Source organism: Panthera leo, chromosome A1 (genome assembly GCF_018350215.1).
Source record: "Panthera leo isolate Ple1 chromosome A1, P.leo_Ple1_pat1.1, whole genome shotgun sequence".
Classification (NCBI taxonomy): Eukaryota; Metazoa; Chordata; class Mammalia; order Carnivora; family Felidae; genus Panthera; species Panthera leo.
Window position 1 is genome coordinate 202,520,369 of NC_056679.1, and position 26,595 is coordinate 202,546,963.

Here is a 26,595-nt window from a genome sequence, read left to right on the forward strand (position 1 = left end):
GAGAAAAACTTTGAGATGGTCTCAGAAACTTGGCATTTCAAATTAAAGCTATTATTTTATGATGTGTGTATGCATTATCTATAATCTTCGATCTCTAGTTGCTCTGTGGCTGTGTCTGGTCAAACTTCTGAGTCTGCAAAGCCCAACCTAGGTGATGTCTAGAAACCTCCCCTCCCTCCAGTTGTTATTTGACCTGGCTCTACCTAGAGAGCTTTTGCTTCTCCTTCCATTCACTTATAATATGCTCCTATTTTCCCACAACTGCTCTGTATTCAGTTTTATTGTTTTGAATAGTTTAAATCCCTTTTATGATATGCTCAGTGCCATTAATAGTCATATGTATACTTTCAGTTGTACAACAAATAATGAATGAAAAACTACTACGAAGGGGCTATGCAGCATCACGGTTAAGAGCATGGCCCTGTTTCCACCAGCCCCATTTAAATCGAGCCCCACAACTTACTATATGTATGACTTGGGTTGTTTAGTAACTTGTATATATTTCCCTTTCCTCATTTTTTTTTTTCAACGTTTTTTATTTATTTTTGGGACAGAGAGAGACAGAGCATGAACGGGGGGAGGGGCAGAGAGAGAGGGAGACAGAATCGGAAACAGGCTCCAGGCTCCGAGCCATCAGCCCAGAGCCTGACGCAGGGCTCGAACTCACAGACCGCGAGATCATGACCTGGCTGAAGTCGGACGCTTAACCGACTGCGCCACCCAGGCGCCCATCCCTTTCCTCATTTTTTAATGTGGATGATGGTGAGATTAACTACTTCATAGAGTTGTTATAAACATTAAATGAGTGGGGGTGCCTGGGTGGCTCAGTCAGTTAAATCATCTGACTTTGAGTCAGTTCATAATCTCATGGTTCATGAGTTCGAGCCTTGCGTTGGGCTCTATGCTGACAGCTCAGAGTCTAGAGCCTGCTTCGGATTCTGTATCTCCCTCTTTCTCTGCCTCACCCCAGCTCACACTCTGTCTCTGTCTCTCTCAAAAAATAAACATTAAAAAAATTTTTAAAGATTAAATTAGCAAAAAATATAAAAAATTAGAAATGCACCTGGCACATAGTAAGTGCACAGGAAAATTTAATTTGAAGTATTACTCTGATCCAGTGAAGAATAAGATACAGTCCCAGCTCTCATAGTTCTTGCAGCTTAGTGAGAGACAGAAATTTAAATAATCAATTATAACTGTATATGAGTGCCATGAGAGGGTTATTCAGAGGATGTTAGGCCACACAGAAGAGGGAGTGCCCATTCTTATCATATGTCTCATTTCTTCTGGAATGTATCCAAACGATCTGCTAATAAAGCCTTTCCTTAATTTTAACAGCCAGCTTTCTGGAGACAATGTCTTAGCATCAAAATTTGGCATTGAAATGTTATGATCATGAGACTGATGAATGCTTTAGCAAAAGCAGGCAGTATATTTAAAACTAAAAAAACTAATTAAAAAAATTCAGTGAACTATACCCCTCTGCTTATGGGAGCCTGTTGGAGTGTGTACAAAGTAAGAAGGTCTATTTTTAACATGATCAGATTTATACTTATTCGATTAGAGCAAAATGGCAAACTTAACTGTCGAGAAAGAGGTTAATGCCCTTCTGAGTCTGTCTCCAAAGTTCAGAACTGATCTATTTTTAAACAATGGAGTGTGAAGAGCCATGGGCTGAAAATAGGTACAGATCATGTGTCCCAGTAGAATATAGGACGTCAGTATATTTCATTTTCACAGAACATGAATTGGGCTGAGAGTATAATACTGTCCTTCTGACCTTTAATTTGTTGAATAGACTGTTAAGGAAGAAAGCATAATCTGCATGCGTATTTACTTAGAGCAATTTGCAATCATTTTTTTTTTTTTAAAGTACATACTTGTTGATTTTTAAGATTCCATCTATAATGTGTTAAGATTAACTAAAACAGACTAGACTCTGAATTGTAAAATTATACAAGGATCTTTTTAATTATCAGATATTCGTGTAACAGGCACAATAACAAAAGGCTAGAAAAATTCTTCAAGTGGCCTGCTCATGGTCACATTGCCAGACAAAGAAATTGTGTCTTTTTCTCTCTTTTGGTGTAGAGATTTTTCTCTTGCATCCTTAGTTTCTAGAAAACAAATAGACAAAAGAAAATTATCAGTTTCTTAATATGTGCAAAACATTGATCCAGGCATGATGGGAAGGTAAATTGTACAATATGGTTTAGTCTCAAAGTGAGTGCTTACCATTATGCTTGTAGACACGAGATATAAATACATGGGAAAAAAATAAACTATGAAAAGAAAGTTAAAGTACTTTACTAAAAATACAAGAAATGTAAAAGGTTCATATATGGTTAATTGCCAGAGAAAAGCTGACACTACATACTAAAATTCTAAATGGATTGAAGACTTATATGTACAATCTGAAACCATAGAACTCCTAGAAGGAAACACAGGGAAAATGCTTCTTGATGTCAATCTTGGCAGTGACTTTTGGATGTGACACCTAAAGCATAAGTGACAAGAGCAAGTGTAAATAAATGGGACGACATGAAACTAAAAGGCTTCTGCACAGCAAAAGACACAATGAACAAAATGAAAAGCCAGCCTATGGAAGGGAAGAAAATATTTGCAAACCACACATCCGATAAGAGGTTACTATCCAAAATGTATGGGGGACTCATACAACTCAATAGCAAGAAGATAAGTAGTCCAATTCAAAAAATGGGCAAAGGATGTGAATGGATTTTTCTCTCCAGGGCGCCGGGTGCCTCAGTCGGATAAGTATGACTGACTCTTGGGTTCAGCTCAGGTCTGATCTCTGGGTTGGTGGGATAGATCAAGCCCCATATCCTACTCTGCACTGACACCATGGCAGCACAGAGCCTGCTTGGGATTCTGTTTCCCTCTCTCTCTGCCCCTCCCTTGCTCACATGTGTGCAGGCATGCTCTCTCTCACACACAAAATAAGTGGGTAAACTTAAAAAAAAAATGTTTAAGATAATTTTTTCCGAGAAGATATTCAAATGCCCAGTAGGTACATGGAAAGGTGCTCAACATCATTCATCATCAGGGAAATGCAAATTAAAGCCACAATGAGATATCATTTCACGTCTGTTAGAATGGTTGTTATTAAAAAGACAAGAACAAGTGCTGGTGAGGATATGGAAAGGAAATCAGGGAGATGGGAAGAGGGGTAAAGATAGTATGTATTATTCGAATAAGGGAGAGCCAGACTACTGGGCCTTTTCCTTAATTTTCCCTAACACTGGTCATTACCTCCCTTCCCCTCCCAAGATTTTTCCAGTGGCATTGTTTGTTTCTAGGCCTTCAAACATTAGTCCCATGCAAGATTGTATAATTCTACTTATATGAGCTTCCTGGAATAGGCGAATTCATAGCAACAGGAAGTAAAATAGAAGTCACCAGGGACTGAGGGGAGGGAGACGGGGGGAGTTTCCAGACTTTTTGCTGAGAGTGATGGAAAAGTTAGATGTGATAATGGTTACACAACATCGTGAATATGTCTGTGAACTGCACACTTAGGAATGGTTAGAACTACCAAATAGCTAAATATATATTTTATGAAAATTTAAAAAACTAATCTTATAAAATAGCACCCAATCTTGTATCTCTAGTGTTGATCTTCAGAGCCATTTCCACCTCCCAGCTGCTCTTATCACCTGAATACCCCAGATGCTTCACACTCGATACAAAAATAAAGTAAAATCCTTTCTCGGTAGAAGTCAATATTGTTTTGGGTTTTTATCCCCGGACCAGAGAGCTCAGAAGTTGTTGCAGTGTGTGGGTTGCATTCCACATCACGTCAGAGTGACCCTAACTGGGTCGTGTGTACATCTTGCCCCTGCCCCTCCCTCACTTTCAGAGCCGAGGTTCTCCCATGTCTTGGCAGATACTCAGAAGGGAGCAGCTTCCTTCTTCCTGCCACACTTTTACCAGCCTAACTTGCTCTAGTAGTTTCATAGTACTAGTTTCTCGTACTTCATTCTAGTAGTTTCTTCCATAACCAAATACAACAGATGGCGTAGCTTAAACAACAGAAGTGTGTTTCGGTTTTTTTTTTTTTTTACGCTTTTAAAGGCTAGAAGTTCAAAATCAAAGTGACAGCAGATTTGGAGGCTTCTGAGACCTTTCTTCCTGGCTTACAGATGGCCTCTCTCTCTGTCGTCCTATGGTCTTTCCTCTGTGCTATTGTATCACCAGTGTCTGTGTGTGTCCCCATCCTCTTCTCCAAAGGACACCAGGAAGATTGGATTAGGGCCCACCCTAATGAATTCATTTTAACTTGATGTCCTCTATTAAGGTCCTCTTTCCAAATACGGTCACATTCTGAGGTATTAGGAATCAAGGCTTCAAAATATGAATGTTGAGAGGATACAATTAAGCCCATAACACTTGGCAATACATGCAGTGCTCTGTGCAAGTCCAACCAAAGTGACATGTAAATGAATGTTCAGTGCAGCTTAGGATGCTTGCCTGGTTTAGGGCCTGGCCTGATTTCCTCCCATCCTTTGCACATGTACATGTACTATTATACACACATCATTTCTATTACTGAGTGTTCATGATGAAAATGAATATATGGGGATTTTATTTTAAATTCTTCAAATATAGGTTCTTCTCAAATTCTCCAAACACCTTTTCTCAAGATTGAGTCTTCTACTTCACTTTACTATCTGCTGGTTCTGTTTTAATAGTATTTTTTAGTTCAGCATATTTCTGGACATCTGTCTGCTTTATTTGCTATATTTGACAGTTCATGTCGGTCTGTGTTTACCACGTCAGATAGCTTAACACTTATTCTACAAACTATTCTTACAACTTGCTTTCAGCTTGCGGGCCACTGGAGCTGTATTCTTTGGGAGTTTATACAAATCTTTCCAGGGCTCCAGTCTGGGATACCACACAGTAGGGCTGAGATACAAAGTCTCCAGTGAACGTGCATGTTGCCAATATACAATTCCTTGATTTAGGTTTGTTTCATCTGCTTCTACCTCTTTTTCTTTGCTTTATGATCAAATTTAAGTGCGTGTTAGAATTTTCTGTCATTTGCTGTCATTCTGCCTGGTACCTAATGGAGCAATATGTTCCTGTGTTCTGGGAAGGCAAATCAGTGGGACTATGTTAAGACTAAATTAATTTCAGACTTCATTTGCATTCATATTATAAGGCTTAAATGTGATTTAATACCTCAAAACCAAATTAGATGCCTGTGAGAACTGTAACAACGGAAAACATTAAAATGTTTGAATTTGTACATCTCAGAATTCGTCTTGTTCTGATCCGTCCTTTACAAGCAGGCCGATTTCATTTAAGCCACTTAATCATAATTGGCCATTTGTATATGCAGAGATTTTAGGCTAATTACCTTTAACATAATTTAAAGAGACTATTAATCTGGCAACTAATGATATAGCTGGGTTTCAAAACAAGTAATGGTGAAAAATGTCAGTATTTAAGAGGCTATTGCAGACTATTTCTCTGTATTTTTATTGGGTTTCTCTTAATATACCTATGATTAACACAAGATATTAACCATTAATCATGGAATTTTGTTTTGCCATTAAAAAGGACAGCAATGAGGGCCATGTCTCAAAATGGGAAATATTTTATATTATAAAAGTGGGAAACAAGAAACAAATATTGAATGTATATTATGATTACACTTATATTTAGGTGAATAAGAGTTTGTCTTCAGAGAATACACAAGCACATTAAATCTTATTAAGGAGATGAGAATACAAAATTTTTTATATATTTTAAGAGATATGTGTATTTTCATTTTTTGCAAAGATTTTTTTACATGCAGCTGTTTGGTAATACAAAAATGCTTAATTACTTTCTTCTTTAATAAAATGGAAAACTATAATAAATTAAAACCGAGGCATCCTGTATTAATTCATCGAATCTCATTTTTCTATTTCTAAACCCTTTAATTTCCCCAAAATAAATACTAGAGGCAAGTATTCCTTAGCTTTGTAGTATATTACATAGGTTTTGAGATTCAAATTAATTAGGAGTTGTAATAAAAACTTTCTTTAAAAAAAAAACACAGATGATCTCAACCACAGAAATAGATTATCTTAAATTTTCCCTAACAGAACATAGAAATCAAGGGAAATGCTTTCAGTTTAAGAAATTGAAGCAGTATCTAACTTGTAGTCAACGTTTGATAAATGTTTAGAACATTTTTAAGCATTAAGGTCTGCTTGTATGGGCCAATTTTCTTATGCATGCAGTCAACCACCTTGCAATTTAGAAGGCAAACCACCAGATCAATATAAGCCAGTTGGGAATGCTGGGGGAAATTGTTTTTAAATTTCCCAATGTGTTTCCTTTTTTAAAAAAAAATAATGGAATGTGTATGTACAATTCACCTTCTGAATTTATTATATCAGTAGAGCACCTTTATTATAAGAATCCTATATTTTATTCTTGATGATAGCCAGAAGGGAATTTCACTGAGTCTACCCTACGAATTTCTTGTCATTTTCTTCTTCTGAACCTCTGCACTCACTTTAACTTTGGTTTTTAATAAACAATCTCCAACTCAACTTTTTCTTTTACCTGAATTAGTATCCTCTTAACAAAATTACCTTGAACCTTTTGTTTCTTTACAAGTTTATAAAGTATATAGTCTATACAATTCATTTGATCTTAACCAACATTGTTTTTTAGTAAACTATAAATTACAGTGGTTAAAACAGATAACATTGAGTGAACTTTGTTAAATGCTTTACTTGTGTTCATTTAATTATCATAATCTTTGATAGAGTTGCTATAACCTCCATTTTACAGATGAAAAGATTAAGATTTGAAGAATCTGAGTCACTTTCTATGGGCACAGAGCCAACTGGTTTTGAAATCAGAGATTGAGTGTGTGCATGCACACACCCCCCCCCACACACACACAAACCCATATTTATTTTACTACTTACAATTATTTTCTACAGAATATATACATGTACATCTTCCTCCCTCAACTAGGTATAAACTTTCAGATAATTCTTTATTTTAGGAACCATAGTTTCTAAACCTGACTGCTTATAACTTGGAGTGTGTTATTAAAAGTAGAGATTTTGAATCACATCCCCTAGAGATATAGGTTCAGATTCTTTAAATTTGGATTTGAGCCTGGTAAAATGTATTTTAGTGAAGTCCCACAAATATGTCCACAGGATTATCATCTTCCTCTAAAGAGTAACAGGGAGGAGAATGTTCTCTTTTGCAGGTCTTTGAAGCCTTTTTAAAACTGATGCTGTCTACATGAGAACTATGATGAGAGCAAGGACCATGGAATAATCCTGAATAGTTTCTTTTACTTTCCAAGAAAAATAGCTTTTCTTTATATAAAAACTTGTTTTGTTTTCCAGGAAATAAAGGCATTTAGATTTAGATTTTTAAAAATAATTGTCAAGTGCACAGCCATCAGTTTGCTATCTCACAATCAACAAATGTTCATGTCAGGCTCTCAAAATGTGTAAATTTCAGAAGAACAAATTATGGTTAATACCAAAACCTTCAGGATTTTGGTAATTCCAGATATGTACAAAAGTAAGATGGCTTCTTAGAATCCATCAAAATCCTGAGTTAAAGAGCTGGGTTGCCCAGCAAACAAACCATGGTTCTTCCCCTTACAAGTATGCAGTCTTTGGCACATTACTCAGTATCTTCTATAAAATGGGGTAGTAGTAATAATTAAGGTATAGGAATTTTGCAACAATAAAATAAATTAATACTTGTAAAACATTTAAAGCAAACCTAGAAACCAGCAGGAACTCAAAAAATATTGTCTCTTATTTTTATAATGTCATTCTTAAAATTATCCCTACCTTAAAAAACAAACAAACAAAAAACTGACACATCCACTTACTCTAATTCTTACTAGTCAAGGCAACTGAACTGTGGGGAAAAAATAGGGCAACATTAGCAGCACTCTTTTATAGGATGTTCTCGGTGACAAAATGTCAGTTGATATAGATTTGACTATATTTATTTACTTGTGTCTAAAGTTAGTATAGAAGTCTATATGTCTGGATGCCATTGGAATGTCTAATATAAGTTCTTAGAAGGAAGGTCTTGTGTGTTCTGCAGAGTCTAAAAATACAGGGTGTGTTGGGTGTAGGAATTTAGCAATGTAACAGCAGCTCTGTTTTGTTAAGATTACTCTGTGATTCATTATTGTAGTGATGGTAATTACATTTATAGCTACCGTCCCTAAAACATTTTAGAACTATACCATGTAGAATAAAATAATGTAGAATGGAGGAGATCTAAATGTTTCACAAAATGGAACTTTCCACAATAATGGTTAAATTATCGGTAAAGAATTGTAGTGCTTCAAGGAGCACTATTCTTTAAAATATTACTATTTTTTAACAATAGTCAAACAAAATATTGCTTAAGCTCTCCCAGGGTCTCAGAATTTGCATGATTCCTAAGTGCTGATTTATGGTAAAAAATAATACTTAGAGAAGAAATCTCCGTATATCTCAAATCCCATTTTCCTGATTGTCATAAACTTAAACAAACTGGAATCAGCTCACCAAAAAATATATATATATGATAAAAGATACCACTAAGAATGAAAAGGCAAGCCATAGATTGGGAGAAGATATTTACAATGTATATCCCAACAAAGAACTCATATCAAGACTATAAAAAGAACTCCAACAGCCGGAAGAAAATGAGGAAAACTTGACTGGGCACTTCACCAAACAGGATATTCATCTGATCAGTAAGATACAAAAATGTGCATAACAACATTAATCATTGGGGAAATGTAAAATAAAACTACAAAGAGAAAAAAACTGTAAAACAATGAGATCTCTCTGCGTACCTATTAATGGCTAAAATTAGAGTGATAACGTCAAATTTTACTATGGATATAAGACAATTGGAACTTATATATTACTAACATGTAAGAAAAATAACACAGTCATTTTAGAAAATTTTTGGTAGTATCTACTAAAATTAAATATAAGCTTACCTTATCACCCAGCAATTCCAATAAAAGGTAAATAAATATTCAAGAGCAATCAGTGTGGGTGCAGTCACTGTGGAAAATAGTACAGAGGTTCCTCAAAAAGTTAAAAATAGAACAACCATATGGTCTAGCAGTTGCACTGCTGGGTATTTACCCAAAGAATACAAAAACACTAATCAAAGGGATACATGCATCTCTATATTTTATAGCAGCATTATTTACAATAGCCAAAGTATGGAAGCAGCCCAAGTGTCCATCAGTGGATGAATGGGTAAAGAAGATATGTACACACACACACACACACACACATACACTCTCTCTCTCTCTCTCTCTAGAATATTATTCAACCATAAAAAAAAAAAGAAATCTTGCCATTTGCAACAACATGGATGGAGCTAGAGAGTATAACGCTAAGGGAAATAAGTAAGTCAAAGAAAGACAAATACCATCTGATTTCACTCATATCTAAAATTTAGGAAACAGAACAAATGAGCAAAGGGGAAAAAAGAGAAAGCGACAGATCAAAAACAAACTCTTAATTATAGAGAAGAACCTGATGGTTACCAGAGGGGCGGAGGAAGGGGAGTGGGAAGATGGGTTAAACAGGTGATGGGGATTAAGGAGTGCATTTGTGATGAGCACCAGGTGATACATGGAAGTGTTGAATTATTATATTGTACATCTGAAACTAATATAACACTGTATGTTAACTACCTGAAATTAAAATAAAAACTTAAAAAGCCAAAAGAAAAAAGAGAGAGAAATCAGTGCATATGGCACTTCAAGAATGTTCATAACAGGTGTATCTTAATAGCTTAAAACTGAAAACACCCTAAATGTCATGAAAAGTAGAATGGATAAATAAACTGTGGCAGAGTCATAAAATGAAATATAGGCTGAAATATAAAAAGAAAGAACTATCACCACCCAACAACATGGATGAATCACACAGAAGCAAGACACAAAAGACTACAGAGTATATCATCCCATTTAATCTGAAGTTCACGAGCAGGTAAAACTTTTTATGGTGATAGAAATCAGAATAGCTAGGACCTCTGGTGTGAACTGGAAAAGGAAATAAAGGGAAACTTTCTGATAACCCCTATATGGGGATCAGGTGGTTATACATGTGAAAAATTCACTTAAGATTTGTGTTCACTTAAAATCTGTGCTCTTTACTCTGTCTATATTATACTTTAAAAAATATTCTAGTCCTCTGTGACTAAACAATGAACAGAAATAATTAATGACATAGGAGAGCAAAGCAAGACAAAACAATGCTAAAAAGGAAAGACTTTGATATCTGAAGTAAACAGACATGGTAAAGTAGAATCAAATCCAGGATTCTTCACTGTTTGTTGTATTATGTTTCTATTTAATAGGTAAAAGTGTATTTGGAATTTGAACAGATTTGTCTGTTTAAATTACTCAGTTGTTTAATTATGTAGGTATAATCTTATAGTTATTTAGTTTATACTTTGGGATTAATTCAGTACTACATCATTTACTTTGTTACACAAATTGTTGAAGCTTTAGCCATTGGTAGCTCTTTCATTTGGCCCCTATGAGTAACTCTCATCATTGCAGGATTTTTTTTTTTTTTTTTTTTTGGTTGATGTTTGTATTTGTTTGTTTGGTTGGTTGGTTGGTTTTTAGTACGTCTGTATTTGTTACTACAAGATGCTTTGGGAAGAGGTAGCTACATTTTTTTAAAGTGTTGATAGTAAGCTTAGTAATTTGGAATGCCTTATTAAGGTCAGAGCTACGTCTGATTCTCTTAGGAATGGAGCTTTCCTCAATTTAAAGCATATGGTCAATACTCTTCATTCAGGCCAGACATGTTGCTAAAATAGCTCATTATAACAAGTGCCATAAATTGGGGCGCCTGGGTGGCTCAGTCGGTTAAGCGTCCGACTTTGGCTCAGGTCATGATCTCGCGGTCTGTGAGTTCGAGCCCCGCGTCGGGCTCTGGGCTGACGGCTCAGAGCCTGGAGCCTGCTTCAGATTCTGTGTCTCCCTCTCTCTGACCCTCCCCCATTCATGCTCTGTCTCTCTCTGTCTCAAAAATAAATAAACATTAAAACAAAAGCTGTTTAAAAAAAAAAAAAAATAATAACAAGTGCCATAAAGAATCTGGATGGAAATTAGAGATATTCATAACTTAATCGTGTGTCTTCCTTAAAGTCAATGTGCTTATAAGGAACTGTGATTGATGGAGGAGGAGCTTTAAAAGTCTTGTTTTACATATGGAGAGATATTAATAACTTAATTAAATATGTTCCCTAAAAAAATGTGCTATAAAGAAATATGATTGATGGAGAAGAGCTTTTAAAAGTTTTGCTTCACTGCTAGACTCACATGAGGGTTTCCATTAAACTATCTGCCCTCCAAGCAAGCAACTTTCATGGGAGGAGAGAGGGCTTTTAAATGCAAATCACCTTCTGTCTAATTACATTTTTTTTTTCTTATCAAATACTTGTTAGAATTTACAGTTTCAAACTGATTGTAGTCACATTGGAGGTAAAAGTTCCACAGGGAGAGAGAGAAAATTACTGGATTCCTTTAAGCAATAGCAATAATATGAAATTATCCCCACAGTGTTATAATCAAGGCAGTCACAATAGGTATACCTTAATATGCAGTGCATCACAGAAAAAGAATTATTCATATGAAGAACAGTTAAATTGTTTATAAAGTATATACTTCCAGTTATTTTCTAAAATAAAGCATAAGAGAACAATGAAGAGAAAAAATTGTGTAGTTTAAGTCAAAGAACATAGATAAAAAGATTCTCTGCCTTATTATTTTTATTTGAAAATTCTTATTTTCTCTGCCACCTGACTTATTTTCACTTTCCTACACAGTATTCTTCTGTCATTTTACATGTGGAATCATTAATTCCTCAATCAGTCTGGTCCTTTTAATGACCTACTCTGTCTTCCTTCAACTCATGTGGTTAGCTTGAGTGCCTTGAGTGGTTCACCTCTTATCTTCATGACATTTTGTTTAGAAGTATTTTGAATAATAAAAAACACGGTTTTTTATACACAAGAAACTTGTTTCTCAAGTGATTTTCTTGAGAAAGATTTCTAACAGTTTTAAGTAAATACTTACCAATGGGAACAAAATTCGTTTTTGTGAGCACTTTTTTCCACGTGGAAACTCCATCTTCCTTCTTTCCTTCCCTCCCATCTTTCCTTTTTTCTTCCTTTCCTCCTTCTTTCCACCTTCCATACATGCATGCATGCATATTTACTAAGGACTTACGTAGTAAGGGCTGAACCCTGCTTTAGTCCCACCCCCACCACGGCACTTCAGCCCTAGTTAAAATTGACCACGAGTCAATGGACAGCCACCCATGGAGTCAGCTGTGCATTATTTAGGCTTGGGTGTTGCATGTAATATCTTTCTCTTGTTTTTTGTTGCTATGTTTACTGTTTGCTTGTTACAGCTGACATTTAAATATTTTACCATCCTCCATGAAGCCTCACCATTAGAGACTCTTCTTTGCTCTACTGAACTCCAAAGATATGATTAAGGATGAAATACCTTTTTTTTCTGTGATGGACCTGAAATTTTGTGCCCTCTATATCAGCTGGAAGTTGGTTTTTTTTTTGGTTTTTTTTTTTTTTGTTTTGTTTTTTTTACCTATTCCAAGATAAGGTCGGGTCATTTTATAAAACAAGATTGAGGAAACTTTCAGAGCACCTGGGTAGCTTAGTCAGTTAAGCTTCTGACACTTGATTTTGGCTCAGGTCATGATGTGATGGTTCTTGGGATGGAGCCCCATGTCAAGTTCTACATTGACAGCATGGAGCCTGCTTACAATTCTCCCCCCCCACTCTTTCTGCCCCTCCCCTGCTCTCTCTTGCTCAAGTACGTGCACTCTCTTGCTCTCAAAATAAATAAATATTTTTAAAAAATGAAGATAGAGGAAACATTTTTCCCTCAGCCTTACTCTATAAATTTGTATATTTTCCCAAAGAAATAATTCAGATCTCAGCCTTTGCTACTATCTCCAAATATTTTTTGCCCTTTTCCCATCTTTTAACAGGGTTTTCTTCAGTTTCTACATCTCTTAAACGAGATCACAAATTCAGGTTTAACCCTTTTCCCTTGGGGTTTATTGGAGAAGAAAGCTTTGAGAAACGGCATTGTGGTAAAATTTAGATTCCTATTGTTTATCCTTTTACATATCTAATTTGCAAGATTAAAAATGGTTGGTCCCATATCTGTATGTTAGCCTAAGGAGATAGCACTGTGTATAATCTGGACCAGAATCTACAGAATGAAATCAAATATGTAAATCGTCTAATTGAGAATTGCTTGGTTACAGAAATAAAACAAACAAACAACTTAGGAGAAAGAACATATGGCCCCTCCATTCCAAGACTTCCAATGGAAACCCAGGAGGCCTTGAAAAGAGTGGTTTTCTGATCTATCCCAGAAACAGATTGAATTTACAATAATAGGTTATAGTTAAATTAGAGCCTTCTTGGGTAACCTTTCTCTGCACACTCCATTGTCCTCACTTTAATGTGAATAACATTAAGAAAAAAAAATTCTGTTGTCTGGCAACTGGGCCTTTGTTTCAGAATTCTGGTCAGTAGGTACAAGTTAGATCACTCAACAATACAGCGGAGCACAGGAGCAGCAATATTATAGCTAATAGGAGATAGTGTGGCTTCTTTTCTTCATAAAATAAGATCAAAGGGAGACTGAAACTCTTCCACATTTGAGTTCTAATTTTACGTAGAGTATAGCAAAGGGATGAGAAGGTATAAAAGATAAGATGTACATATTTAATTCACATTTACTGAATGTTTAATATATATCTATACGATACTAGGTGCTGCGAATATAAAATTCCAACACCAAAATAAACCATGATTTCTGGCTTTGAAGAGATATGCAGATTATTAGAATTTATGTATCTTTGGTTCTGAATTTAAATTGCAAAACTGAGCTATATATATATTTTAATTTAAGTGTGCTTATCTCCCTGATATGATTAATATCTCTCTTAATATTTCTTTACTCTTGCCGTCTTTAGGAGATAGTCAACTTCAACTGTCGGAAACTAGTGGCCACAATGCCACTATTTGCTAATGCGGACCCCAATTTTGTGACTGCCATGCTGAGCAAGTTGAGATTTGAGGTGTTTCAACCTGGAGATTATATCATACGAGAAGGAGCTGTGGGTAAAAAGATGTATTTCATTCAACATGGCGTTGCTGGTGTCATCACAAAATCCAGTAAAGAAATGAAGCTGACAGATGGCTCCTATTTTGGAGGTTAGTGGGGAAAAAATGCAACTGAGATGAAGTATAAGTTGCTTTGCTTATGTCTCTTCATCAGAACTTTGGAGATGTCAGAATGCTGATTTGTGGCTTTTGACTATGAATTCGCATTTGAATTCCGATAAAAGTGTCTATAATGGCATGTTTTCACATTTCAGTGTCACACATTTAGTGGCTGTACATTTACCACTGGATCACTTGAAGTATCTTTTTATCAGTGGCTTCAACCAGATGGAAAGTATATTTTTGTCTCACACGGAAATCCCAGGAGGGTCAGATGGCTCTCCCCAGGACAGTTTTCAGGGACCCAGATTTCATTAATTTTATTGGTCTGCCATCCTCAAGAGTGTTTTTCTCATTTATACAAGAGGACCTGGTTCCTCTCCATTATGTTTGATATGGCCCGCAGGAGAGGGAGAGCAGCACAGAGGGAATTGAAGAGTGAGCAATTTCTCTATTTAGGGGTGTGCTCACAATTGTCACTATCACTGCTTATCTATATCTGATTAGCCAGAATGTAGTTGCAAGAGTACTTCTAGTTGTATACTTACAAGTATACTAGTTGAGTGATGTGTAAGTCAGGGATCTCCAGAGAAACAGAACCAATAGGATAATGTATACACAAAAGGAGAGTTATTATGAGGAACTGGCTTATACAGATATGGAGACTGACCAGTCTTATGATCTGCTATTTACAAGCTGGAGACCCAGAAAAGCTGATGGTATAATTTAATCTGGTTCCAAAGCCTGGGAACCAGAGGAGTTGATGATGTACATCCCAGTCCGAGGGCAGAAAATGAGATGAGATGTTGGCTCAAGTAGTGAGATAGGAAAAGAGGGTTGAACTCCCCCTCTTTCCTGCTTTTGTTCTGTTCACACCTCCAGTGGATTGGATGTTACCCACTCACATCGGGAGGACAAATTCCTTTACTGAGTCCACTGATCCAAATACTAATCTTATTTGGAAACATCCTCACAGACACATCCAAAAATTACGCTCAATCTGAGCACCCCATGGCCAGTCAAGTTGACACATAAAACTAACCATCACAAGTAGAAATTTTCCTTTCTAAAAATCTGAATATTTGAATTGTTGCCAAGTTTTACTATTATAGGATATATATTTATATTTGTGCACATGTATAAAACTTGCCTAGAAGTTGAATAACTGGATCAAAGACTGCATATTTTTAAGTTAAAACAAACACCAAATTGTTTCTTTGATGAGACAGCCTGTTTCTACATGCCTTACCAATTCATTTTTACTTTTGCCCTCTAAGTAAAAACGGCACCCCCTTCTTGTTAAGTGTGCATTTTCATCATTAATATTGAGGTTGAAGCAGTTTTCATATATATTATTTGTACTTTATTTTTTCTGTTTATTCCTTGCATATTTTTCTAATATTTTTTTACCTTTAAAAAAATACATTTACTCATTTTTGAGAGACAGAGCACAAGTGGGGGAGGGGCAGAGAGAGAGGGAGACAGAATCCAAAGCAGGCTCCAGGCTCCAAGCTGTCAGCACAGAGCCCGACGCGGGGCTCGAACTCACGAGCTGTGAGATCATGACCTGAGCCGAAGTTGGATGCCTAACTGACTGAGCCACCCAGGCGCCCCTTTTTTACCTTTTTAAAACCAATTTACAGAAATGTTCTTAATGTATTTTTGATAGGCTTTAACTATTTTCTTCAAGATTGTTGTTTCTTTTGTAACTATCACTAATTTCCTTTTGTCATTCTGATCTTCATTATTGTTGACTTGATTTGAACTTGCCTCTCCTTTCCTTTAAAGCATTAGAGATTTTGTGTTCCTTAAGTGGCTTTTGTACTCTGCAAAATTATGAAAAGTTTTCCATATTTACCTCTATTTTGTTTGGTTTTATAACATTTTATTACTATTTGATTAAAATTTACTGTATTTATGATTATACATACTTGAATTATATTTTTATTTTAGTATTAATCCATCCTGCCTATATTTGTGAGTATAGTATGAGACAAGATTCTGTATTTTTCCCCCAAAGAGACAAGTTTATCACCATCACTCATGGAAGATTTTATCCTTTCTGCAGAACTTTGAAATATTTCTTTAATAATATGCTGATATAATATACACTATTGTAACAACAGAAAATAGTACGGGATTACATATTTAAAAGTTGCTAAGAGTGTGGATCTTCAAAGTTCTTATCACAAGAAAAAAAAATTTATAACTATATATGGTGGCAGATGTTACCTAGCTTTATTGTAGTGATCATTCCCCAGTATATACAAATCTCAAAGTATTATGTTGTCATGAGCACGCTATGAAGGCACACACACAAGTTGTGTCTTTCTACAGTGTCAGCTTTATTCAATCATAAAGCAAGATTAATATAATTATAAAGCAGTTTCACGATTCCAAACTCAATGACACTTCACTACTTGTTTAACTTGCTTCGTACATGTCACACAAAACAAATCACAAGACAAGCAACACATCAAACAGATAGAACAGGGGGTAGGGAAATAACAAAACCGAACATGAAATCAGTCTGTGGACGCACAGTTGACATAGAGCCTAGGTCTGTCCAGGTCAGCTCTCAGAATGTGCCGCTGATTATGTCCAAGCAGTGGAGGCTCTCTGTTCTGTTCGGAGATCAATCGATCAGAGCCTTTGGTGGCCACTGCCTCCAAATCGTCCATGTTTCATGTAGTCACACACGAAATGGTCAGTGTCTTGAAAGTCTTACAGGTTGCTACCAAACTCTTCCTTTTTTAAAGGGATTTAACAAGTCTTGGGCCTTTGCAGACTTCCTCTGTTTCTGCTGAACATCGGTTCTGAGTGTGTTGTCAGCTCAAGCTGGTTTCGGTGCTATCTGGTCTTAGCTGCAATGCCCTTGGTTCTTGTGTCGCTGCTTGACCTAAGTTACTGCTTGACATGAGTAACTGCTTGACCCCATGTTGCTCTCTATAGTTGTATACCTGAAACTAACATAATGTGTCAACTACATCTCAATAAAAAAGGAAAATCCTCAGTATGGAAAGAGCCCAAATGTTCAATGGATGAGTGGGTAAAGAAGATGTACACTTTTCTTAGTTTCTGCCAATTCTGTTGAAACATTAGAAACTTAATGATTAATAATAGGCCTCTGGTACTACAGTATCAAGACGTTGCAAATTTAATGTTTAAATATTCCCCAACACTAGGAAACTGAAATGTTTTTCTTAGAAAAAGACAAGAAGTCTGTCTTCAAATATCCACAGGTTTATCCTGTAAGCGGCGATCCAAGTGAAGCTCTTTCTCTTCTCATAAGTGAGGTATTGAATAAACGATCCTTATTACTTTGCGTTCATCCTTCCCAGACTTTATAATATGCCATCTTTAGAAGGCTTCTCAGTCAGAAGCAATGTTTCCCACCATTGTGTCTCCATAGTACCTCTCATAGCTTTCCAGAATCCTAGAATCAGTCTACTTCATACTGAAATTAATAGTGTAGTTGCCTATCTTCCCCCCAATACTTGATGGTAAGCAATGTGTATATCAGAATCATCAGAGAGCTGTTTAAAGCCAAAGATGCTTAGGTCCCACCCATCAGAGATTCTGATTCACTAAGTCTAGACTGGAGACAGATTTTTATTTGTTTATTAGAGACTAGCCAGTATATCTGGTCCCTTAAAAAAACAAAATCAGTAATCATTTAAAAAGCATTTAAGTCAGGTTAGTAACAGTTGAGAAAAAGGCAATGAATTCCATTTTGTCATAGAAAAATAAATATATGCTGAGTTTAAGAAGGTTTCTTCAATAACAGTTAAGAAATATTAACTAGGAAAAGTTTTGAATTTTATTAAATGCTTTTTTGGAATATATCAAAATAACCATAAGGTTCCTATACATTAACCTGTTGTGGCTGACTAAAATATATCAATTCAAGGTAATTAGCTTCCTTGACTTTCCCTCTCACCCATAGTTTTGACGTTTCCAGCTTCTCTTTCTTCCTACTTGTCTTTGTCATGATTCTGTTTTGCCTCATCAGCCCCTTAGACTTTTGTGCAGATTGTGCAAAGGAAAAAAGACATTTGGAAAAGCTAAGAACCAAAAAATTCTACTTTAGAAAGTACAGAGAGTCAATATTCCAATAAAGAAAAAAAGGGTAAATGATGGGGTAAGAAATAAAAGCATACATGTACAGGCCAAGTTTGGGGAAAGTTTGGGAGGGAAAACATTTTGAGGCAATTAATGGGGGTGTGATAAATATGTAGAAGAAACATCAAGAAAGGACTTTCTGGAAGCTTTATTATGCATTAAGAATGTATTTTTACATTTGACGTACATTTTGTCAATTCAGAGGAGCTTTTAATTACTATACAGTTATATTTGCTAGTATGATTAAGGTTTTATACAAAGACTGTGACACTTACCTCCCTAGGTTTAAGTGGATTACACTATTAGTAAAGTCAGTTTATAGTAATGGATATCGTTGTGTTGAGTCACAAGATCATTAATGGGATAAAAACTAGTTTGTCCTGATTTATTATTTTGAACACGTTGTAGCATCTCTGTTTATAGGTGAAATTGGGGCTGTTATTTATTGTTATGGTGGTTATTTTTGTGATCCCCTAGCTGATTTTGGATATCAGGTTTTATTTACTTCTTGGAGAGAATAAGAAAACTTTCTTAAAAATGTATTCTCGGGGCGCCTGGGTGGCTCAGTCAGTTAAGCGTCGGACTTCATGAAGCTCAGGTCATGATCTCGCGGTCCGTGAGTTCGAGCCCCGCGTCGGGCTCTGTGCGGACAGCTCAGAACCTGGAGCCTGTTTCAGATTCTGTGTCTCCCTCTCTCTGACCCTCCCCGTTCATGCTCTGTCTCTCTCTGTCTCAAAAATAAATAAACGTTAAAAAAAATTTTTTTTAAAAATGTATTCTCTATTTTAAGGAAGTTTAAACAACCTAGGCATTACCGTTACTTGAAGCCTACTTTGGTTTCACGAATAAAGCCACTTGTGTCTGATTCTCTGTCTTCTATAGTTATTAAAGTACTCCAGGTTTCTACTTCTTTATTAGTAATCGTTTAGTTCATCTAATTCAATTGTTCATAATACTGAAAAGCTTAAGAAAAAATCTGATGCCAGGGCCAAAATTTTACCTTAGGGTTTCTGATGGAATTGAGTGATGTTGAGATCCAAATATCAGCATGGAAAAAAAATCCCCAGAAGATTCCAGATAATTTTCACATTATATATATGTATACATAGTTCCCTTTATATTTTCAATAAACATTTAATTTTTAATTTTAGATACAACAGTTTTAAATACAAAATGATTACAGAGAATTCCATATATCTCATACTCAGTTTTCTATTATTAAAATTTACCATTACTATGATACATTTGTCACGATTAATGAATCAATATTGATACATTATTATTAATAAGTACTTAATAAAGCACACACTTCATTCAGATTTTCCAATTTTTAACCTAATATCTTCTTTTCATTCAGGATCCCATTTACTTGTAATGTCCTCTGGTTTGTTCTTGGTTTTTAAAGTTTCTTAGACTTTCCTTGTTTTTGATGAACTTCACAATTTTGAGGAACATTAGTAAGGTATCTTATAGAATGTCCCTCAGTTGGGATGTGCCTGATGATTTTATGATTAGATTGGGATAAATTTGGGGGGGAAGGAAGATTATACACAAAAAGTGCCATTATCTGCACATAATATCCAAGGTATATACTATCAATATGTCTTATCACTGTTGATGTTAACCTTGATCACTTGGATAGAGATAGTGTTGGTCAGGCTTCTCCACTGTAAAGTTACTCTTTTTCCCCCTCATTCCATACTTCCCTCTTTGAAAGAGAGTCACTAAGCATAGCTGATGACTAAGGACTGGGAAATAATGTTCCACTTTCTTAAGGACAGACTATGTACATAAATTATTTGAAATTACTCTAAGTGGGATATTTATTTACTGTCTTACATTTTTATTTATTTATTAAATCCTTTTTTATATATAAGTATGGACTCATGAATATTTTATAATTTGGTTTATAATCCAATACTACTTTGTTTTCATTTGTTTTTAATTCCTGCATAGTTAACATATGGTGTTACAGTAGTTTCAGTGTACTATATAGTAATTCCACAATTCCATATATTACTCAGTGCCGATCCAGATAAGTGTACTCTTAATCCCTTTCACCTATTGTCTCTCATCCCTGCACCCACCTGCCCTCTGGTAACCATTTTTTTCTCTATGGTTAAGAGTCTGCTTTTTGGTTTCACTCTCTCTCTTTTCCTTTGTTAGAATTTGTTTCTCAAATTCCACATATGAGTGCAATTATCTGGTATTTGTCTTTCTCTGACTGACTTATTTTGCTTAGTATTATACTCTCCAGCTTCATCCGTCTTGTTGCAAATGGCAAGATTTCATTCTTTTTATGGCTGAATAATATTCCATTGTATATATACCACATCTTTAACCATTCACCCATTGATGGATACTTGGGCTGCTTCCATGTTTTAGATATTGTAAATAATGCTGCAGTAAGCATGGGGGTGCATATATCCCCTTGAATTAGTGTTTTTGTATTCTTTGGGTAAATACCCCAATAGTGCAATTACTGAATTGTAGGGTACTACTATTTTTAATTTTTTGAGGAACCTCCATACTGTCTTCCACAGTGGCTGCACCTGGTTTTATTCCCACCAACAGTGCACAAGGGTCCAATCCTACGTTATTAATTGTATTGCTCAAATTGTTCCAGCTTTGGCCATTTGGACCTCTTTCAATTGGCCCCTGTGTACCTTTGAAACACTCCTGTTATTGTGAGTTTGGGGCTTTTTTCTCTGTCTTGTTGAGATTTTTTTTCCAGTGTTGTAAAATGCACCTGGCTCATTTTGTATAGTTCCTACCCAGTCATAGATTCAGCCATTCCACCAAGGATCTCTGGTTCTGTTCATTGGAGAGTAGTTTTAGAAACAAAGATCTGGACACCAGGTGTACTCATTACTACTGGGCTATCATTACTTCTAGACCCTCTCAGATGACAAGGCAAAGAGTTATATATTCATATACTAACGTGTATATACACATATCTATAATAAATATTTCTACGTGTATCCATCTGTACCCATGTTAAGCTAAATATGAGCTCATACTGATATTTCCAACTCTAATCCATTACCACATGGATTGTTTTTGACCTTCTTTTCCTGTTTATCTATAATATTTCACTCAAAAGTAAGAAATCTGGGGCATCTGGGTGGTTTAATTGGTTAAGCATCTGATTTCAGCTCAGATCATCATCTCACAGTTCATGAGTTCAAGCCTCACATCGGGCTCTCTGTTGTCAGTGTAGAGCCTGCTTTGGGTCTTCTGTCTCCCTCTCTCTCTCTCTGCCCCTCCCCTGCTCACTCATGCTCTCTCTCTCTTTCAAAAATAAATAAATATTTAAGAAAAAAGTAAGAAATCTGGTTTCCACTATATATTAACTTAATTGTTCAGTTGTAGTATACCTGTATAGTGGTTTCAGAATTGTTAATCTGTACATCCATAGGAAATAACTTTATCAACTGGAGTATAAATCTAATGTTAAGCTCTTTTTGCCTCTCCACTCATTTGCAAAGATGCTTAGGTCAGTATCTTATTCCCCAATCCCCTCAGTGAGATTGTTTCGATATTTGTAATCCATTTATATTCTTTTGCTACATTCTGCATTCTACTCTGAGAACTTCTGACTTCCTCAATTATTTTTTTAATTTGCATACCACATATGATTTACTTTTTGTGCTATAAAGTTTTATAGGTTTGGACAAATGCTTACTGTCCTCTATTCACCATTATGATATCATACAGATTAGTTTTACCACCTAAAAAAAAAAATTGTGTGTGTCACCTATTCAATTCTCCTGCTCCCTAACCTATGGCAACCACTGATCTGTTTACTATCTCACTGTTTTTTTTCTTGTCCAAATGTCATATAATTGGAATCCTACAATATGTAAAATTGTGGGTTTTTTAATTTCGAATTCCAATTGTTAATTTCTGTAATACAGGAAATTTAGTTTTATATATTAACCTTTCATTCAGTGGTCTTCTATACTCACTTATCAGTTAAGGATTTGGGTCAATTCTTTGGGATTTTCTTCATAGATAATCTTGTCATCTACAAACAGAAACAGTGATATTTCTTTATTTCTTTTTTTTTTTTTAATTTTTTTTTTCAACATTTATTTATTTTTGGGACAGAGAGAGACAGAGCATGAACGGGGGAGGGGCAGAGAGAGAGGGAGACACAGAATCGGAAACAGGCTCCAGGCTCTGAGCCATCAGCCCAGAGCCTGACGCGGGGCTCGAACTCACGGACTGCGAGATCGTGACCTGGCTGAAGTCGGATGCCCAACCGACTGCGCCACCCAGGCGCCCCATCTTTATTTCTAATCCATATACCTTTTATTACCTTTTCTTATTTAACTGGCAAGGACTTCTAGTAATATGTTGAATTGGAGCAGTGAGAGAGAACATCCTTGCCCTGATCTTAGTCCTTGTAGAGAATTTTTTCCCCTTGATTTTGGAGTAAAGCATATAATTTCTCACTATTAAAAATGATTTTGAATTTTTGTAGATATTTCTTATCACATTGAGGAACTTTTCCCATTACCACTTCTGTGAGAGTTTTTTTTTACATATATTTTTGTATTTTTATTATTTAAGTAATCTCTATGCCCAGAGTGAGTCTCAAACTCACAACCGAGATGAAGAGTTGCATGCTGTAGTGACTGAGCCACCCAGGATCCCCAAGAGTTATTTCTTTTACACACACATATATACACATATATATACATATATATATATATATATATGTGTGTATATATATATATATATGTGGTAGGTTACATTGATTGAATTTGATTTTGAATGTTGAGCCAGCCTTGCATACCTGAAATAATTTTCAATGTATAAAAATGTATTAAAATGTGTAAAAATGGTTGGATTCAATTTTCTAATATTTTGATCACAATTTTTCTGTTTATGTTCATGAGAGATATAACTCTGTACTTATTCTTTCCTGTAATGTAGTTTTTTGGTTTGGTTTCATTTCGTTTCCTATGAAAATAATTCTCACTTCAGGAGTGCCTGGGTGGCAGAGTTAGTTAAACATCAGACTCCAACTCATGTCATGATCTCACGGTTCCTGAGTTTGAGCCCCGCATCAGGCTCTCCACTGTCAGCACAGAGCCCGCTTTGGATCTCCTCTCTCTCTCTCTCTCTCTCTCTCTCTGCCCCTCCCAAGCTCATGTGCTCTCTCTCTCTCTCAAAAATAAATAAACATTAAAAAAATAATTTTCACTTCATAGAATGAAATAAAAAGTGTTCTTTCTGCTCCTGTTTTCTGGAAAAAATTGTGGAGAATTGATATTGTTGCTTCCTTTTATATTTGGCAGAATTCATTAGTGAAAACATCTGTGATTCATATTTTGCAGGTTATGAATTACTGATTCAATTTCCTTGATAGATATAAGGTTATTCATCTATGTATTTCTCATTGTGTGAATTTAGTTTATACTTTCCGGGAATTGTTCCATTTCATCTAAATTTTCAAATTATAGACATAAAGTTGTTTGTTGTATTCTTTTATTACCCCTTTTTAATTACTCCAGGATCAGTAGTGATTATCACTTTCTTTTTTGATGTTGATAATTTGTGTTCTTTCTCCCTGTCTCCCTCTTTCCCTCTCTGTCTCTCATTAACTTTCCTAGAAAAAAAAATTGAAAATCTTTTTAAGAACTAGATTTTGCTTTCATTGATGTTCTCCATTGTTTTGTTTTCAGTTTTATTGATTTCTGCTCTAATTTTTTATTATTTCCATATTCTTCTAGCTTTAGACTTAAATTGCTCCTTTCTATAGTTGTTAAAATGGAAGCTTATATTACTGATATATATCTCTCTTCCATGTATTTAATGCTATATGCTATAAATTCTTCTCTAAATATTGTTTTTCCTGCCTCCCACAAATTTGATGTCATATTTTATTTTTCTGTAGCTCAAAATGTCTGTTCGATTTCTTTTGAGACTTCTTCCTTACTTATATACTATTTAAAGTCTTTTAAATATTTGGGGATTTTCAAGATATTTTTTCATTGTCAATTTCTAGTTTGATTCCATTGTGACCTGGAAATTTACTTTATATGGTTTCCATTATTTTATGTTTGCTAAGTTGTATGTTATGGCTGTGTATCTTGATGGATGTTTCATATGAGCTTGAGGAGAATGTATACTAGTTATATTAGATGGAGCATTCTATACATGTCAATTGGATCACATTAATTGATCCTTCAGGTCAAACCAACTATGTCCTTGCTAATTTTTAGCCTGCTTGATCTACTAATTAATAAAAGAGGGGTGTTGAAGTCTACAATTTTAATAAAGAATTTTCTTATTTCTCTTTGCAGGACCATCAGGTTTTTCCTCATGTATTTTGACATTCTGTTGTTGAGTGCATACATGTTTAGCATTGTTATATCTACTTGGAGAATTGACCCCTTTACGATTGTGTAGTGCCCTATTTTATTCCTGGTATTTTTTTCTTGTCCTGAAATCTGCTTTGTCCAAAATGAATACAGCTACTCTAGCTTTCTGTTGATTGGTATTAATATTATCTATCTTTCTATCGCCCTATACTTTTTTATATATTTTTTTTATTGTGACAAAATACACACACATAAAACCTGCCATCTTAACTCTTTTTAAGTGTATGCTTTAGTGGTATTAAACACACTCACATGTTCTGCCAGTACCACCATCCATCTCTAGAACATTTCATCTTGTAAAATCGCAACTCTACATCTATTAAACAATAAATCTCCATTTCCCCTTTCCTTCCAGTCCTTGGCAATCACTATCCTACTTTCCGTCTCTGTGATTTTTTTTTTCATTACTCTAAGTATCTCATATAAGTAGAATCATATAGCCTTTATCTTTTTGTGACTGGCTTATTTCACTTAGCATGGTGTCTTCCAGGTTCATCTATGTTGTAGCATACGTCAGAATTTTCTTTCTTTTTAAGGCTGAATAATGCTTTATTGTATGTCTGTAGCACATCTTACATATTCATTCATTAGCTAACAACTTGGTGACTCACATTTATAGCTACTGTGGAGTGCTGCTATGAACATGGATGTATAAATATCTCTTTGAGACCCCATTTGCAATTCCTTTAAGTATATACTCACAAGTAAAATTGCTGGATCATATGGTAATTCCATTTTTTTTTTTTTGAGGAATCCTCATACTGTTTTCCATGGTGACGGTACCATTGTACATTCTCACCAACAGCACACAAGTCTTCTAATTTTTCCATGTTTTCAACCTTGTGTGTTTTTTTGTTTTTTGCTAGTAATCTTCCTAATGTGTGACTTGGTATCGTATTATTGTTTTGATTTGCATTTCCCTTATGATTAGTGATGTTGAGCATATGTTCATGTTTGTTAGTCATTTGTATATTTTCTTTGGAGAAATATCTATTCAGATTCTTTCCCTATTTTTGAATCAGGTTGTTTGGTGTTGATTTTTAGGAGTTTTCTATATATTTTGGATGTTAATCTCTCATCGCATACATGATCTGAAAATATTTTATGAGCCTTTTTATTCTGTTGATACTGTATTTTGATGTACAATTTTTTTTAATTTTCATGAAGCCCAATTATCTGTGTTTTCTTTACTTACCTGTGTCTTTGATGTCTATCCACAAAATAATTGCCAAATCCAATGTTGTGGAGCTTCCTTCATGTTTTCTTCTAAGAGTTTTATATAGTTTTAGGTCTTACATTTAGATCTTTGGTCCATTTTTAGTTAATATTTATCTGTAGTGTTAGGTATTGGTTTAACTGTATTCTTTGCAGATGGATATCTAGTTTTCCCAGAACCACTTATTTAAAAGACTGTCTTTTACTTTTTTTTTAAATTTTTTTAACGTTTATTTATTGTTGAGAGACAGAGAGAGACAGAGCATGAGCATGGGAAGGGCAGAGAGAGGAGGAAACACAGAATACGAAGCAAGCTCCAGGCTCTGAGCTGTCAGCACAGAGCCTGACACAGGGCTCGAACTCACAAACCGCGAGATCATGACCTGAGTCGAAATCAGGCGCTTAACCGACTGAGCCACCCAGCCACCCCTGTCCTTTACTTTTAAATAATCTTGTCACCCTTGTTAAAGCTCATTTGATCATATATGCAACGGGTTATTTCTGTACAATCATTTAATTTTTTAAAAACTGTGGTTTTTAGAACGGCTTTAGGGTTACCACACAA

General features: G+C 35.3%; 1 protein-coding gene across 1 annotated transcript in view; it reads left to right on the forward strand.

The window, feature by feature from the left end:
• HCN1 (hyperpolarization activated cyclic nucleotide gated potassium channel 1) overlaps positions 1-26,595 on the forward strand; it is a 390,591-nt gene that overhangs the window by 327,653 nt on the left and 36,343 nt on the right. The window contains exon 6 of the mRNA XM_042907831.1: positions 14,052-14,292. Coding sequence (XP_042763765.1) covers positions 14,052-14,292 — 241 coding nt within the window. The remainder of the gene's footprint in view (positions 1-14,051; positions 14,293-26,595) is intronic.